Source organism: Pieris rapae, chromosome 23 (genome assembly GCF_905147795.1).
Source record: "Pieris rapae chromosome 23, ilPieRapa1.1, whole genome shotgun sequence".
Taxonomy (NCBI): domain Eukaryota; kingdom Metazoa; phylum Arthropoda; class Insecta; order Lepidoptera; family Pieridae; genus Pieris; species Pieris rapae.
Window position 1 is genome coordinate 1578424 of NC_059531.1, and position 19290 is coordinate 1597713.

General features: G+C 33.4%; 2 protein-coding genes across 2 annotated transcripts in view; one reads left to right on the plus strand and one right to left on the minus strand.

The window, feature by feature from the left end:
- Positions 1-5037, plus strand: part of LOC110993961 (ATP-binding cassette sub-family C member 4-like) — a 56793-nt gene extending 51756 nt beyond the window's left edge. Inside the window, exons 21-25 of the mRNA XM_045633565.1 lie at positions 1034-1161; positions 1811-1933; positions 2832-2954; positions 3708-3868; positions 4752-5037. Coding sequence (XP_045489521.1) covers positions 1034-1161; positions 1811-1933; positions 2832-2954; positions 3708-3868; positions 4752-5025 — 809 coding nt within the window. The 3' untranslated portion in view covers positions 5026-5037. The remainder of the gene's footprint in view (positions 1-1033; positions 1162-1810; positions 1934-2831; positions 2955-3707; positions 3869-4751) is intronic.
- A 4085-nt stretch (positions 5038-9122) lies between these two features.
- The window catches only part of LOC110993960, a 54730-nt gene continuing 44562 nt past the window's right edge, over positions 9123-19290 (minus strand). Inside the window, exons 27-37 of the mRNA XM_045633308.1 lie at positions 18824-18876; positions 17549-17758; positions 16701-16931; positions 16009-16115; positions 15353-15476; positions 14654-14827; positions 13529-13656; positions 12214-12336; positions 11559-11681; positions 10337-10497; positions 9123-9903 (exon numbers count right to left, since the gene is read on the minus strand). Coding sequence (XP_045489264.1) covers positions 9630-9903; positions 10337-10497; positions 11559-11681; positions 12214-12336; positions 13529-13656; positions 14654-14827; positions 15353-15476; positions 16009-16115; positions 16701-16931; positions 17549-17758; positions 18824-18876 — 1708 coding nt within the window. The 3' untranslated portion in view covers positions 9123-9629. The remainder of the gene's footprint in view (positions 9904-10336; positions 10498-11558; positions 11682-12213; positions 12337-13528; positions 13657-14653; positions 14828-15352; positions 15477-16008; positions 16116-16700; positions 16932-17548; positions 17759-18823; positions 18877-19290) is intronic.

The window sequence follows — 19290 nt, forward strand, 5'->3', positions numbered from 1 at the left end:
TTGAAACAGATATATCATTAGGACTTAAATTTTTATCAAACTGTCGGATTAACTTTATTTATTTGATTATAACAATCTAAACTGAAACTATATTTAGGGTTGTTGCTGTCTCATAGGAAATTTATAATATTTATTTAAAATTAAATATAGGAAAGTAAATTATGTAAACGATTGTAACTAACATAACATTTATTATTAAGAAAACAAATAAAATAATTATAATGAAAATCAAAAAGGAAAAAATGAAAAAAAAAAGAAATGAAAAAATGTATTCTTTTTTCATCATATTCTGTATTTATAATATTATAACTACTTGTCCACGTAGAATGGAACGTACTATACTAAATGTAAAGGAATAAGAACAGAAAAAAACAAAAGTTTTTGATACACCACCATTTCAAAAATCATACGTGGAATTGGGCGAGCGGGCGAATGGCATGGGCTCGCAAGAACAATGGCAGATGGGCTAAGAGAGTACCTGGGAGGAAAGGGGCGGTAGGTAAAAGAAATAGAGGTGCCCCTTTGCACGGTGACCTGATGACCTTAAAGTTGGTAGAGAAATATGCTTAAGATAGAGAGAGATGGAGCCAATTGGACAATATAAGAAACTAATATTAATAATAATTAATACTGCATAATTTTGTGTATTTGTAAACATAGATGTTTTAAGAAATAAATGAGGCGTAATAATTATTTGTATGTGTATATAAATAGAAGGTACCTGGATGACCGTGATGTTTTTTGGAAATTATATTTCAGTACGAATTACATACTAACAAAATTATGAAATATGAATAATAATTTTCGATCTTACAAAAAAACTAAGTTTATGTTTATGTTGATAAAACACAAATAAAATAACATTTTCTAGAAATGATTCCTAGCTAGATCGGTTTATCGCCCCCGAAACCCCCAGTATACTAAATTTCATGTAAATCGTTGGAGCTGATTCCGAGATTCCAATTATATCTATATATATACAAGAATTGCTCGTTTAAAGATAGATAAGATACAGCGTCCCTGTCTCTTACAGAAATCCCTGAATCTCCAACATGGCCGTCCCAAGGAAGAATTGTGTTCCAAAACGTGAACATGAGATACGCACCTGATGAGGCACCAGTTTTGAAATACTTAAATATTGTCGTTGAAAGTGGCTGGAAGGTTTGTAGACAATTATAATAATTTTATGACGAGTAATAATTTACTACTACAGAGCAGTGTTGGCCTAGTGGTTTCAGCGTGCGACTCTCATACCTGAGGTCGTAGGTTCGATCCCGGGCTTTCCAATGGACTTTCTTTCTATGTGCGCTTTGAACATTTGCTCGAACGGTGAAGGAAAACATCGTGAGGAAACCGACATGTCTTAGACCCGAAAAGTCGACGACGTCACTTACACAAATTATAAACATATATATTATTTTTTTTATTTCATAGGTACTTTTAGAAATAATATGTTTTGATATTATAATATACTATGATGTAAGTAACTACTATATAATAGATCCACTATTGTGAACCCCCATTTTCATTTCATGGACCCCCAATTTTTTTTCCGCTGACGTAGACCCCTTGCAGGTTGCCATAGACTCGTAGGGGTCTATGTAGACCACTTTGGGAATCACTGGTCTAAGGTCTAAAGTTGACATGTTACTTACCTAGATTGACAAATCATGAAACAGATAAAGAAATCTCAGACCAAAAAGGTCATAATGAATTATTTAATTTCATTCTAATAATAGTGATGACACGCATAACATTGTCTTGTTCATGAACTCTTATTTATAAACTACAATGGTTCTGGTACTGACAGGTCGGCATTGTGGGACGCACGGGAGCTGGGAAGTCATCGCTCATCTCCGCCATTTTTAGATTTGCTTTTATTGACGGAAATATAATGATCGATGGTGTTGATACATCTGTGGTGGCTCGGCAGGTAAGAATTTTATTTATTTACTAGCTGACCCGGCAAACGTTGTTTTGCCATGTTTTTGTGCCAAATAAAATGATGAAATATGAACAATATAGATTATATATGCTGGAATAGCTTTAGTTTTGTCGTGTCGTTAAAGCAATTTATTGCGAAAAAAATAGTATTATTATTCGCCGATAGATGTCAGGAAGATACATTTTTCAGTTTGAATTGGGACTTCTCAAACACCACCTTTTTGTTATTTTCTATCATTTATTCCGTCTGTATACTAAATTTCATGAAAATCGTTGGAGCCGATTCCGAGATTCCAATTATATATATATATATATATATATATATATATATATATATATATATATATATATATATATATATATATATATACAAGAATTACTCGTTTAAAGATTTAAGATAAGATAGACAAAAGACAAAACGGAATCCGCGCTAGATGTTTCGTTGCTGACCACGACGCTCAGACATGAGCTGCCGACTAAAGAGAGAGAGAGAGAGACTATTTTGTATACCAGTAGTTAAAAAACATATTGACTGAAACTTTTTTGACGGTTGCCTGTTACCTTTAAATGACGGTACCTCGTAAATGATATCAAATCACAACAATTTTATTGACAACGATACTTAATTTTATGATAGAGTTTGATTTGAAGAGGATGATAATCCTTCCCATGGCTGTCTGTTTTAAGTTTATGTTCTAGATTTTCATTGGGAGATATTGTAGTAGCTTCCAATAGGCATAGCGATTACGAACAGCAGGTTCTCCAATGCATGAATAGTATTATACTTACAAAAATATTGAAATTTTAAACCACGTCCTATCAGATATTCAAGAGAAGAGTTAGTTCCCAAGAACCATTGAAACCACAAAATAACTTTCAAATTCCAGAATCTACGTTCAAAAATTTCTATCATCCCACAAGAACCCGTTCTCTTCTCTGCTACGATACGATATAACTTGGATCCATTCGACATATACAGTGACGACGAGCTATGGAGAGCGCTTGAACAGGTACGCTTCTCTTCTCTTCTTTAGACACTTTCATTGAGATTATTAACAGGGGGAAGGGAGCAGGAAGCTTATCTGATGTTAAACATGGATATCATACGACAAGATAACTAGCATTGCCTTTTAAAAGTTGGAACTCTCTTGAAAGAATTGTTTTTTGTAGGTACCAGTGAGTGGCAAAATGCCTTACATTTTTTTAAGAACGGGGAGTAAACGGGCAGAAGGCTCACCTGATGTTAAGTAATACCGCCGCCCATGGACGCTCTCGATGCTAGATCACACAAATATTAAACTCTTAATGACAACTTCAAGGTTATATCCACATATACATTAAGAATGAACTCATGAACGCTTAGGATTTGACCGGCAGGAGTACTGAAGGCTCTACGGTTTGATATTTTGATCAAAATTTAAACAAATGATCAACGTAACATCACCTATATGTAATATAATCACGATATTACAGCTAACCTTTGAAACAAAACATGCTCATTTGAAGGGTATTCACACGCTACCAGCTTCCGAAGTTAAGGCTAATTTCACTTTTTGATCACCCGACATTTGAGGCCTAGATCTTCTCCAGTTGGTGCTTAGTTTTCATACTGGGGTTTGAACCTTATACCTACCTACCTACCTGTAGTCAAGTTGAGTCTCAAAAATTATGAACCTATTTCATGAAACTTGGATTATTACTTAGAATAGTTTTCCTAATAACATATTTTTGAAGCAAGTTAAAAATACATTTACAACCTGTAGGTGGACTTGAAAGGTAGTATACCTTCCTTGGACTTCAAAGTGACTGAGGGCGGAGCCAACTTCTCCGTTGGTCAAAGGCAGTTAATGTGTTTAGCAAGAGCTGTACTCAGATCAAACAAGATATTGATTATGGATGAAGCCACCGCTAATGTTGATCCACAGTAAGTATTGGCGCTATTATTGTTTAGGTATTGTATGGAGCTGATCATCCCTATGTTACTCTAGTTCCATCTACATCGGTTGAAACTTTAGAGATCTGGAATCCGGAATTTGACTACCGTCTACTATCGCCTACAGATGGAACACAATCATCTGATAGTCAGATCAGGCCTTGTTGACTTGTTCAATCACCCGTACAACCTCTTTTTAAGCCATCAGCCATTTCACCAGCATGAAGGAGACCGGTGGAAAAATAATTGGATTTTAACCTACGGGAACCATAATAGTTTCATTACGTCTTTTTGATGCATTACATTTACAAAGTATTACGTAATCATACTAATCTGTTTAATATATATGCATAAATGATAAATATATTAATACATAAAGTGCTAACTATAAATATTTAAATAATAGGAACAAAAATAAAAAATACTCAAAATTAAATTAAACAATGCAATGTATTCCTTAAATTTGGCTCATGGTATTAACGTCTTCATCAGTCCGATTCACAATTTCAATTCTTAATGTTGCATAATCATAGTAAATGGGGCGTTAGAATGTGAAGCGAAATGCGATCACAATGAACATTCTCACTTCAGGAAATATATTGTTCTTTAGGATCCCATTCATTTGATTTAGATCTCTGATCATCACTATTAGTAGGATTTATTTTGTGTTAAAGCGCGTCGCCAAGAAGACATCTTTAGTTAAATTCATTTTTATTAGTTACGGATTCATTTATTGTATAGCCACCTTTCCCATCTGTAGCTTCTGCAACTGCTGCTCTGTCATTAGCAAGCTGACCACGCCCTAAGTCTTACAAAAAACACAATTATAAAGTTGTGTTTTATTAAAACATTAAATTTAACAATGTTTTTTCAGAACCGACAATTTCATTCAACAGACGATTCGTAAGCAGTTTGCTTCGTGTACAGTCCTTACTATCGCGCACAGGTTGAACACCATCATGGATTCTGATAGAGTATTAGTGATGAGCTCAGGCCAAGTCGCCGAGTTCGATCATCCTTATAACCTCCTCTCAAACCCCAACAGCCATTTCACCAGCATGGTGAAGGAAACCGGCGAAAAGATCAGCAGGCAACTTTACGAAATAGCAAAGACTTCCTACTTTCAAAGCGATCTGAAAGAAAAATAAACAATACTCATTTTCTTTGTTTTATTTATAAAAATCGGTGGATTACTTAATACGTACGTAAAGCCATAATTGTAAAGCTATACAATGCAATTCTTATTTTCGAAAGACGTTATTATTTAGTCATCTTTACTCCGATTTTTCATTCCGTAGAATTCTGACATTACACTCATATTGCTACTTACAAAGTTTTCCACCGAAAATTTGACAAGTTTGCCCATTTGAGGGCAATAGCAAATAAAATGGGTCATCGTAGTTATATTTTACCTACAAACAGGTAAATCTATTTATTATTTACTTACTTAAGTGACCATATACAAAAATAACAAATATTTTAATATATCGAATTAACTTCAATTACTTTATTTTAGTCTTTAGCTGGCATCACTAATAATTCCAGGATTAGTAAACCTTTGAAAAATGTTATCTTTACTTGTGCGTATTTTTTATAAAAATAATAATAATTTATTTATTGCAGGAATATGGTACAAAATGTTAATGTGGTACAATCGTAAGTCGTTCGCATATTCTGCCACACACAGTGGCGCGCAAATTTATCTTAGTTTAGATTTTACATTATTAGTTACTTTCTTGTAATAAAATTTCTGTTAATACATAATATTAAAAGGAGTTGAATCGGATTTATGTTTCCATTTACTTCAAAATACTCCAATAAATCAAACATTTTTATTTTATTTTGAGATGGCTTATTAAATTTTTGACCTTGTTAGCTTACTTATATTCCAATACAATTGATGTGTATGTATGTAAAATTTGCAATATTATACTACTTGTAGAGCAGTGTTGGCCTAGTGGTTTCAGCGTGCGACTCTCATACCTGAGGTCGTAGGTTCAACCCCGGGCTGTGCACCAATGGACTTTTCTATGTGCGCATTTAACATTTGCTCGAACGGTGAAGGAAAACATCGTTAGGAAACCGATATGTCTTAGACCCAAAAAGATTAGTCGACGACGTGTGTCAGGCACTGGAGGCTGATCACCTACTTGCCTATTAGATTTTAATTGATCATGAAAAAGATTCAGAAATCTGAGGCCAGGACCTAAAGAGGTTGTAGCGTTTTTTTTACTACTTGTATAATTTTATGAATACACGTTATTTAAAGATACGATATAGATTTCAGTTTCGTGATTTCATTATTGTAATAGTCAAGTAATTAGCAATAATAATATGTTATAGTCAGCCATCAATGTCTGACACATTTTCGAACGTTAATCATATAGAAAGTCTATTAGTTCACGGCCAGAATCGAACCTACGTCCTCAGATCTCCAACATTATTCTTCCATACGTACGAAACGGATAGCAACGAGTTCGTTGGTATTTGTAAAAGCATTATTGTTAGAATTAATTTGTAGCATAGGTTGTATTAATAGTAAATTTAACTACGGTCAAAATAACGACATTGAAGGAACATATATTATATGGTCGTAAAAACCGATAGATTGTTATTAAAATCCTAATACAATAGAATTCAGCCGGGACCTTTGATTTTGGTCAAAATATTATGTTGTTCAAAACGTACTTGACTGTATTTTAATTTATGTTAACACAGTAATAACAATGCGACATATGAAAGATATACGTATTATATGCGTATTTTTCAGTGAATGCAATATTCATGTGAAATCATAATAGTATAATTATAAGTAAGATTCAATTATAAATAAACTCATTGAAATTTTTTTAAATCTTTTATTTCCCTTATATTTCTTACAACCAACATCGAAGTACCAATTGGTGGAGAAGATTGGGAGAGGGGAGAGATGGATCCAATTGGAGAAGGCCTATACTCTAGCTGAGCTCTTCACAGCAACAATAGAACAGAATTGTAACAAATTGGTGATTGAAGTGGGGACCAAAAAAGAGGCTAATTTGTAGATGCCAATGGGAGGACGATATAAAGAAGGTAGATAATCATATATAGAGCAGTGACCTCTTACAGGGTATTACAATTGTAGTCCCATGCTCATTTCCTAGGTCTAAAATCAGCAACATTTTCCAAGTTCCTTCTGCCAAAACCAACATAGGAGTTCAGGTACCTCTCGTTCGAATTCTTCACGACTTTAACGGATTGATCACAGCTTATCCGGAGCTGGATATATTCGGTAGTGGGCTGATCGGTTTTAGAAAAAGCATTGTTGGGTGACTTTCTCGAACTTAATTCGCTGTTTTGCTGATGATGTTTTTTCCTCTGCTTTAAATACAAAAAAATCTTTGTAATTTTATTTTATTGTGTATTTGTCTTATCTTGTATACGTTTTTAATTGTATTTTTTAATTCCTATTTTTTGCAAAACTTATGTTATATATATTATCGTACACATTAGATAGATGATTTTATAAAATTATCAGTAGATTTCGTAATATGTAGACTTAATAAATAAAATAAATAAATAAAGGTAGCGAGTATAATGTGGATTCGAACCGCTAGAGATTCCTACGATTGGAAAATTTTATAGAAGTTTTTTGCTATAAGCTCACAATAGTTAACAGATAGATAATAAGGGTCTGTTTCACAATGACTGGGTAAATTCCAAATAAGCTATTTATTATTTATTGGTCGGATAAACAATATATTTGCGTTTCACGACTGTCAGATAGCGCTATTCGTCATGAAATGCGAAGAATCTTATTCGGAACTTTTATCTTTCGAATAATTTATGTGTTGCATAGCTTTTTGTTACTTTATCCATAGATTGTGAAACAGGCCCTTAGTATAATAAATATTTAGCTTGTAGGTTAAACATCAATAAAAGCTATGGAAAATAATACTCACTAAAGAATGCATCTTCTTGGATGATGACATCGAAAGATCTTATAACTCAGGTACAGTATGATGAGAAGGAGGCTCAGGAAAAGTCCTTGAACTCTAGGGTTCTCGTAAAATGCTATATCACCACAATCATCACAACAATCCCCGCAGCAGCTCATCTTGGAAAACGTGATCGGAGTATGGCGATAGCATCTCAGTCTACGTTGCTTCTTTATCACCGCTATTTTAACAGCACAGCTCACACTTGTACAGCGACCAAACTAGATACAAAATCACCAGCCCCAATGCAATGCTTATGTAGAAAACGTGAGGATTCGCGAACAGCCCCAATTTATCTATGTCGCTGTTTGAATCAGTGCATGCGCATCCCATTATGATGGTTTATGGCATTTTGTATTTTTTAGATTTTTTTAGAAAGGTTTGTAAAATTTTCATGAAATGTTTGACGCTGTCAAGCGTGTTACAGATGAAGTGATGGATAGACTGGGACCAGATTTACAAATGTGAGACGACTATATTTGTTTAACGGACCAATAGTATAAGCATTGGAATAGATAAAATAAAAAAAATATATAAAAAACATAAGTAGTAATAATAAAAATGTATTTATTCATTTTATGTTCATATACATTACAATGATGTAATTACAATTTGGGAACCCATGTAAAACATTCCCAGCTCTTCCAAATAAATTCCTTAATTTTTTTTTATATATAATTCAATTACATCTTTTATTTTTATATTATATTTTAATTTTATTGTTTTTCCAACTTATTTACAAATATTGATCTGTTTTAAAACAGACTGACAAAGTTACATTTAAAAGAAAAACAAAAGAATAAAATTAAAAAACAGCAATATTAAAAAAAGGAACAAATAATACTAAGAATTTATTAATAACTACTGCTTAAAAAAAACTACTAAAAAAAACGGAGTCTTCCCGCTTCTCCAAGTACTTCTTGACATCTCTCTTTTTGTGGTAGAAAAGATCAATGTCTTGACAATGGTTGTCATAGTTCGATAAAACCCTAAACTTTTCTTGTATGTTAGGCATTGATATACAAAAAATAAAATAAAATTAAATAACATTTAATATAGAACTCTGAAGTACCGGCTTAGGTTGTAGTGCAACTGATTTTATATTCAATTTATTATATATATAGCTATTATCAACCGAACCAAAAATATTTATAGATTTTTTTAATGTCCACAGAAAAAAGGGGCTATAGAGAAAAGAAAAATATATTCCTGTCTATCTTATCCAAAGTATTTTAGGTTTTTATTGAAGTCGGTAAATAAAACACATCTTCATTAACTTGTCTTTTATTACAGAATATACATTTTATTTTAATAGTTATAATTAAAATTAGCACACAAGCGACAAAATAAGCGTAACTTTCATACAAAATGAGAGAAACCCCACAAAACAGTATCTGTCTCTTTCTAATTTATACTTATACAATGCTGGATAGACTTTCCAACAATACATCATTTATATTAAATTATCATAGATTATTATAGATTATGAGTGAATCCTCGTACGCATAGGTCAATCGAGTGGCAGAGACGTAGATGCGGCGCAAGCGTACATTAAGCGTAACTGGACAATGAGCGTAACGTGACAATGAGTCATGCTTTTTCGTGGGTGAAGCCAGCGTCCATCGATTTATTAGACGTTGACGCGTCAAACTATTACACAAACACAACAGATGAAGATAAAGCTTGCATCAACTGGATTTAAAAAAAATAATGAATATTTTTGTTTGCTAAGTAGGATTCCCGCAAATTTGTTATCTATACAAATAAATTCGTCCTTAACTAGTATTTCGAGTATTCTCTTCGTATTTCTTCTTAGCTACTTCGAAGAGAGCTTTGCTCATGCTATCCCCAGTTTCATTTACCATAAATTTAAATAAACTATTTGGGTTATTTAAGAGTATATACGGATGGTCAAACTCCACAACTTTTCCTTTGTCCATGACTAGAACGCGGTCAGAATCCATAATTGTGTTTAACCGGTGGGCAATCGTCAATACAGTGCAAGACGCGAAGGTTTTTCTTATAGTTTTTTGGATGAGCTCGTCAGTTCTGAAAAATGTAATACAAGATTTTGAAACGATACAGAAAGCTGTATTTCGAAAATGTGTTAGAACCTTTCATGAAAAAGGGTATAAACGGGCATGGGCCACCTGGTGTAAAGTGATACCAACCATGGAAAATGGCAGAGGGCTCGCGAGTGCGTTGCCTGCCTTTAAAATTTTGACATGCAAGTCATAGCTCGTGTGAAGTTCTGTTTCTGAATCTCAGTCTAAGTCCCTTTTTGGAGAGGATTATCGTGTGTATGAATCTCAAATGGGACATATTTGTACGTAGATATTACAAGATAAAATATCTCTATAATCTTGTAATTGGAGGCAAACGGGCAGTTTTATTTATTTTTTTTATTTTATTTTATCAGAAGGCTCGCGAGTGAGTCGCCGGCCATTATTAGAATTTGCTATGGAATGAGAAATATACATACTGAGGATCAACATTGGCGGTAGCTTCATCCATTATAAGAATTTTATTGGAACGCAAAACAGCTCGCGCCAAACACACCAACTGTCTTTGACCGACTGAGAAATTGGCTCCGCCTTCAGACACTTTGAAGTCCAATGCTGGTACAGCATCTCTTAGTTCCACCTGTAATTGATGGAATAAAATTGTCTGAAAAGCTATGACTTAGCATTTGTGTTTGTATGTAACTAACAAAGGCGACTAAATCTCATACTCTATTTAAGCAGTCAAGTAGGTGATCAACCTCTTGCTAAGAATTGTTGGGACCACAAAAATTGAGTGGCGGAGAGTTAATTGCTAGTTCTTCTCTTCCGTTCTACACCTTTGATTTGAGAACTGGCAGTCAATGTAAAGTATAGCATTTCGTATTTATTTTTTGACGTTTATAAGAGTACCTTATGTATACCTATATGAATAAATAATTTAAAATTTTGAGGTTTTCCTTCATCGTAAAAGCAAGTGTAAAATGCAAATAAGCATATAAATCATGTGTTAATGATAATAATTGAGCTGTATATAAATCAAGCAGCTTGATTTGCTATTGTAAAAGAGTATCAAGAGTTTATTTAGAAGGGATTCCCATTCAAATAGAATGATGTGGAATAACTGATACCTGTATCTTATATTCCAAAATATATATAAACATATTTATTTTTAAAAATATACTTTTCAAATCAATGTAGACAAAATATTGTGAAAACTATTTTAAAAGTGTAAGTATGGAGTTTCTTGCCCATTCTTCTCCAAACTAGCAACTAGAGCATTTTTTTAAATTTATTAACGTGCCAATTTGACTTAGTCTTTTTTAAAATAGGCCGAATTAAAATAAGAGATTTGACTTTTAGAAAGTCACACAATAGGCTGACTCTGGTCTGCCAGTCGAAATATAGTCATCACAATTAAATGGTATATACGGTAGACATCAACTAAGAAAGAGTAGTAGAGTAGAAAAAAAATGCGGAAGCTTCATCGATGATCATTAATTTCAAACAAATCTATACAGTAACTAAAACTAAATGTTGTAAATGTAAATTTAATTTGTTTTTTTTTTTGACGTTCTTAAGTGTACATATTTACCTATATGAATAAAGATATTTTGAGTTTGACTTTAAAGAGATAGATTTAAAATTGACAGAACAACAGAAAAAATACATTTTAACACATGAATTAGATTTATATTGAAATACCTGTTCCAAAGCTCTCCAAATATCTTCATCGCTATAACTGTCGAATGGATCCAAATTGTATCTCAACGAAGCCGAGAACAAGACGGGTTCTTGTGGAATTATAGATATTCTTGAACGTAAAAGCTGCAAAATAAATATTCACCTTATAGGCCTTGTAGGCCGTAAGCTTTTGAACGTAGTATGTAGCAATAGATCGTAGACATTGCTTTAATAAGTAGTCCATCTAAGAAATTTAAATATTTTGTAGCATAGAAATCAGCTTCTTAGCTAAGTTTTAATACCCTTTAAACCAAATAAATTTTAGCTGTATCTACTTGAGAATGTATGGGGCTTACCCATTCTTCCTGGGTCAGGTCCAATATTGTTTATTTTGGGTACGATTGGATACACTTAGTTTAAGACCCCAAAACTAAGCATAAAAAGATAGAGGCTTCTTTCAGCTTAAAAATATTAACAAGTGTGTTCATTTTAAACCAAAACATTAAATAGTTTACTCGCTGTATCTACTTGAGAATGTATAATGTTTACCCGTTCTTCCTGCCTATCCAACAATTGTGTGGATTGGCACCGCATGATATGGTCTGGGTTCAAGACTAGGCGTTTGACTTTTCATATGCCATACTCATATAATGAAATGTTAAAACTTCAAACATACACTTTTCGCTATTCCGTTTGTATCGAAACCGTCTATTTGGACCTTCCCTTCAACGTTGGTTAGTCGGAATAAAGCAGCGATGAGTGATGACTTCCCAGCGCCAGTTCTACCAACTACACCAACCTAAAACGAAAATTATATCTTGAGGCCGAGACATCAATTGCTAAAGCCGGCACCACTAACTGATACAGAGGTGTCAGAACGCTGCCAACTCGCCAACGAAACACTATTTTCTTAGAAAAAAAATTAATACGGGCCAAGGCTGTATTTTGGTCACTCAGACTTTTTTTTAATACCCGAGAGTATAGCTAGAAGCAGGCAATCTCTTCAAAAGTTGTATTATATTCGTTTAAAATAAAAAAATCATTTATTTGCAAATAAAATGGTACATTTGGTCATATTAATTTTATGTTATTTGTAACTGTTGACAAAACTTTGGTCTAAATACTCTCCCATTAAAGGCATTACAAGGATGAAGATAATTTCTATAAATATAAATATAATACATTTTTCTCAGTAATAAAAACCTGATTAACATCTACCGGAGATACATTAATAGCAATTACCACATAGGTAATTATTTCGCGAGGGGTTATATAGAGTAAAACTAAAATACTACATTATTTAAAACACTCAGATGTCCTATAAAACCGTACATTTTGGTCCTTCGAGACAGATATACAAGCCAAGGCTGTACAGCCATTAGCACTTAATATTTTTTTTCATTTAAAAGTTATAACAATTTATAACTATTCAAAATTAACAAGATTCGTGAGATTTGAGGTTATGTTGACAGCAATGTTATGTCATTAAAGATATTTAATATAAAAAATGCATAATAGTGAATTACTATGATTGATTGGGTCCTTTAAGAAAAGAGCGTACAAATTCTTAAAAGGCCGGCAACGCACTCGCGAGCCCTCTAGCATCGAGAGTGTCCATGGGCGGTGGTATCACTTAACATCAGGTGAGCCTCCTGCCCGTTTGCCCCTTGTTCTATAAAAAAAATTACTACTAAGCTACCATAAAGGCATTAACATTTTACATATATATTTCTAAAATTAGCCAGCGACTTTAAAGTATAGTAAAGTTTAATGATGATGAAATAAAAGAAATAGGTACAAAAGGCTTTTAAAAGACTGCATTGTATGAAACATAGTTTTTTTCTTTTATAGAACAGGGGGAAAACGGGCCGGAGGCTCACCTGATGTTAAGTAATACCACCGCCCGTGGACACTCTCGATGCTAGAGGGCTCGCGAGTGCGTTGCCGGCCTTTACAGTTGTTATAGTAGCAATAGTAAATAGAAAACATACCTTCCAACCACCTTCAACTTCAAAATTGAGGTCTTTCAACACTGGCGGGTCTTCAACGCCATATTTTAAGTAGACATTTTCAAATTTTACTTTTCCATCCGTAGGCCACTCTTTTGGTGGTTCAGTAGCTGCACAATAAAATTAGAAATAATATAGTATTTTACGATGTATTGAAGACTTATTTCTTCAGTATCACCGATATATCATAAACATTTTAAGACATGTGAAGTGCCCGGTTGAATGTGGATTCCGGATAGCTGATGAAGAAGCTTTAAAGACTTTTTTTATTTTTTACTTAGAATATAAATAAATAATGAATGAATGAAGTAGAAAAAACCATATAAAAGTGTATTTTAGTATTGTCTTTTATTAACATAACTTTTACACATTTAAAGAAAAACACTTTTTAACGGATTATAGTTATGTATTATTGTATTTAAACTTATAATTATTTGTACATAATTTTTTAAATTTAAAATTATGTACAAATAATTATAAGTTACACGTTAAAAAGTGTTTTTCTTTAAAAGTGTATTTTATTAGAAATATTTCATGATATTGTATAAGTAAATAAAACTAAAATTGATTAAAACAGTTCAATCCAAGTAACCTCGACGTTGGAAATGCTGTATTATATTTATATCTATATAATATTTTTTTAGCGAGATTCCTTAAAAAAAATTGTTGTATTGTAGTGCTTAGGTATTCAGCGAGCAACTGCTCTGCAGTATTCGAAACTATACCATGGGCCAAAAAAAACCACAAAACTACGCCATCCGTTCGCAAAACTTAGCAAGTTTTACCCTCCCTCTACATAACAATAATTTAAAGGAAAATGTCATAAACCACGACGTCATTTAAGTATTACAGAATATTATTTATATAACTGGGGCTGTATAAATAAGACAGCTCATGGACTCACACAAAGCCAGATAGATAGATTCTGTCTTGAGTCCTAAACCAAATGGCAGCTCGTCCCACATTAAATTTAAATGTAATAATAATAATTTATTTTTCTCCCATATAAATAATGTAAATATATTATTATTATTATTATTTTACATAGTGGTGGCGAGGCAATAACGCTCAATGAATCGTGATTTATCGGTAATAGGCTGAACTTACGCCCATCTTCCATATTCTCCTCGCAGGGTAGGTTGGTGTACTCCAGCACTCGTTCAACGGAGGTCATCTGGGCTAAGAGGTCCGCGGTGATCCTGGCAGCCATTTGGAGTATCATTGTCATAGACATCGATTGGCTCACGGCAAGACCGACACTGCCGACCGCTATCACATCACCTAAAGATACATTAAATGTCAAAAGGCGTCTTGATTTTAACTCAAATGACATTGAACCGTTGGAAGAACCCGATTTACTTCTTCTTAAAAAAAATAAGAAATAAAACTCAGTTTTGCATCATACTCTGCGAACATATAAATATGTCTATAGTGAAGACAGCATGTAGACAACGTCTTTGTTAACACATTAAATGCTTAAACAATGTATAAAAAGTAATAGCCGGAAACCAAAACTTTTTATGTTGAATTTTTGAAAAAAATATTTTTCGTATACGAGTGGTCGGCTTACATCACATTCGGTGCCGAATACTCGGATCCGAGAGCTAAGGATGGCAATGGTTTATAAAAATGAACGGGACGCTGGCACAGATCCCAGTGAGCGGCACCGCTACTATGACCCGCTTCACTCGTATCCGAGAAAAGAGCACTTAATGTGTTAACGGCGATCTGCGCTGCTGTCTAGTTCTGGCCTTATAATAGAGAAATCCTATACGCGGCCTTCGTATGTAAGAATTGTATACGTACCAAAATCGAGAAAGAGAAAGATAGCTATGATAGTTGCGAGATAGACAAGACCAATTGTATCCAAATACAATCCAAACGCTGATGCTCCACCGAGAAACGAAAAGAATGCACTCGTGTTGGTATCCTTGAAACACAGAGTTGGTTAGGATTCAACAAGAAAAAAAAAAAAAAATTTTTTTGATAAAGCTTGCCAACGCTGTGCACACTGTTACATCGGTAAAAAAATCACAAAATACTATTTTTAACGTGACAAGTACTTATAGGCAAACATGACATACACGAAGTGATCATACAAATATTAAACAAAACTAAAAATTGCTTATAAAAAAAAATTGCAAAAAAAAAATTTGTTAAAAATAAACAAAAATTTGATTTTATTGTGTAATTCATGAAGTTTTATTTCTTCTTTCTTATTTAAGACTCGTAGGGTGAATGAATGGCTAAGAACAACGGTGATTATAGGCCGATCACCTACTTGCCTTAGAAAATGATTACGAAACAGCAGCTTTTGGAAAAATTATTCTCAATTTATAAATCCCACAAATTGAACGTCGTTTTAAACGCCAATTTGTTTCACGAATTTTTAAAACATGAAAAAGAATTGAGAGAAGCATGCAATTGAGGGTATGATGGAGAGTTTTAGCGCTACCACTGACCTGTGCATCATCAAACATCTTGAGTAATCGGGGATGTGAATTTGAGCTACGAATCGTTCCCAGACCAGCGATTGTTGAACTTATCATACTGAATACGGGACTTTTTGCTGAAAACAGTTTTATATAAGGTTTTTTTTAACTATAAGAGATGTAGCTGTAATGATCTTAAAAAGGATTGATAAACCTAGCAAAGAATTACTACTAAAAACTAAAATTGGAAGGTTAATATTTTTAATTGTTTTGTGAAATTTATGTTCACCAAAATTCACATGTCTGTACACTGGCTTGTAAAATATGTTAGTATAGTATACATATGTGTGCAAAATGAAAAAAAATGCATTGTATATATGCGTACTTTAATAAATAATAATATAAAAAATCTCCGGTGCCCTTCCCCCCACTCCAAGAAATATGACGGTGCAAAATAAATAGAAACTACCCCACAATATCACATGCGCTTAAGGTGGGCTTAATTTCGCTTGGGGGTTTGTTGTAAAAATGAATACAATTTCCATATATAAGGAGTGGTTTATCTTCTTTCGCCACTCACACATATTTGTTTATCTACTTATTAACCTATGCCCCCTATGGGGGTAAATGAGCCTACGGGACGCCTAATAAGCGCAGTTGTAGTCTATGGACACCCATTTTGGGTGCTTTGCTAAAATGAAGTTAATTTTCTAAATACATACTTGTACTCTCCAGCCTCTTAACAGCCTGAGCAGCTCTCAAATACCAACGGAAGAGGAAGAAAAATATAAAAAGCAAGACGAAAGTTGGTATTAAAGTCCAGGGCAAAGCTATCGCATTCAATGTCAGTACACTAAGCGCGAACATATACATTTGTATTGTCTCCAAGAAACTTCTGGGTAACGTCTCGTCCATGGCTCCGATATCTTTTGAGAATCTATTTAAGACACGACCTGGAAATATAAAACCATTGACCGAAAATTTTCTCGCATTTGGTTCATTTTCATGTGTAACAAGAGTTTTCGATTTGCCGCCAATTCACAAAAACAATTGACAAATGACTGCTATATTATCTTACCAAAGAGTTCTGAAATTTAAATTAAAAAAATGTTTTTATTAGCAATGTTTCTAACTGGCCAGTTCTAAACATTTTCAGTGTTACCCACGTACAACCTCTTTTAGTTAGCTTTAGCCTTAATTTAATTAAGTATCTATTTCATGATCCTTGTCTCTTTAATAGGCAATTCATCAGCCTCCTTTGCCTTTGCCAGTCTTTGCTTAACACATGTCGACTTTTTGGTCTAAAGCAAGCCAATTCACAAGATGTTTTCCTTCACGGCTCAAGCGAAATTAAAATGCTCACATAGAAAGTTTCAGACGATTTTTTCTCAAGACATTGTGTTACAAAGCTAAAGTCGCATTGTTAAAAAATATATTTTTTATGATTCGTTGGGTCTTCAGGCCTTCCTAACGACAGGCATAATTTGAACCATCACATTATTGCATTGCATTGTATTGTATTACATTGTGTTGTATTATATTGTACTGTGCTGTATTGTAAAGTACTAACCTGATGGATTTGTATCGAAGAACTTCATCAAAGCTCTGATTAAATTATTGAACATATTATTGTGAAGATTAATTGATGCACGCATAGTGCTGACAACAAATGTAAGGATCCGCGCATGTGTCATGATGAGAATATAAATGATTGCACAACCACTTATTAATAGATACTGTCCTGTTGTTAGAGGACCCATGATTACATTAATACCGGGATCTGGAATAAATTATTACATGCACTGAAATATACCAAAGCGCCTTAACATAATTTTACATAGCCCTCAGATTTTTTAATGTAATAAGAGGCAAGTGTAATAAGGGGCAAATGTAATAAGAGGCAAATGTAATAAGGGGCAGGATAATCAACTGATACTAAGTGATACCACCAGTGCGTAGCCGGCCTTTTAAGAATTGGTTCTTTTCGCAAAGGATCCTAAGTCGATTTGGTGCGAAATTAGTGGTGAGAAAACTCTGTTGTGGAGAATTTTCTTTTCCTACCCCAGACATACAGATTTTGCGTAATAATTTCCTATGCAACTTTTCAAATTGTTCCCTACAAAGCCTCTCTCAGAGTTCAATGGATTAAAAACTACTCATTAAATTTTTAATTGAATTAATATTAATAATAATACAGTTGTTAGTAATGTGCACGTCTAAGTGTGGGATTTTTGAAGACAAATAAAAGATAGATAGAACACGGGGTCAGCTACTGTTAAATTCTATGTCTGTGCATGGACACTCAATAGCAATAAACTGGGCTTGAGAATGCCTTTATATATATTTAAAACCATTAAAGTTCATATCTTTAACACCAAAAAAGTATGTAGATTTATCAAAAAAAAAATATTATTACTTTAGGTTTTTGCCATTGCTAATATGAATAAAAATCAGATTTCGTTCTCCAAAACTAGACTAGAGATTCTAAGATTTAATTATCGAAATCTTAGTTTACAGAGTAACATTACATAATAATAATAAATAGATGTATGTTAGAGTGAACATAGTTGACTAAAATTGAGACGGGTATTGGCGACGTGTATCTCGCTCGTATATATACATATTAATATTAAGTTTTTCATTTATTGTCTTATTTCCTCTCCTACAGCTAACATAAATTATATATAATTACAAACAAATACACTGAGAATATAGCTAAATATGGAGGATTTAATTTTTTTGTAATGAGAAATAAAGTTCTCTTATTTAACATTACTTGATAAATAAATTATATACCGCTATATATAATGGATATACATATAATGCGGATTTTTAGAAATGTCACCTGAATTCTCCCCCGGCGGCAAATTCTGCTCGTAATTATCGACCTCATTTGTCCTGTGAATTCATTAAGGCATTTTAATGAGCTGCAATCAGTAGGTGGAATGCGTCATACGCAAAAGCCTTTAACAATATATTTAGATATATATTTTAATATGTAACAGGAGGCAAACGTTCTCATCTGACGTTAAATGTTACCATAGACATAATGACACAGGGTTCGCGAGTGCGTTGCCGGCCTATTAAAATTTTTTAAGTGATTTTCTATGTCTTCTCATAATGTGTTTTAAGACTTAGTAGTCTGCAATATAGTTTTTGAAAATAAAGAACTCCAACCTACCTACAATTCCTAATCGTTGATGGAAAAGGTGCCAAACAGGCAGGAGGGTCCTGATGGTAAGTGATACCGCCGCCCATGGACGCTCTCATGGGCTTGCTCTTTTCTTGAAGGACTGTACGAATTATTAGTAG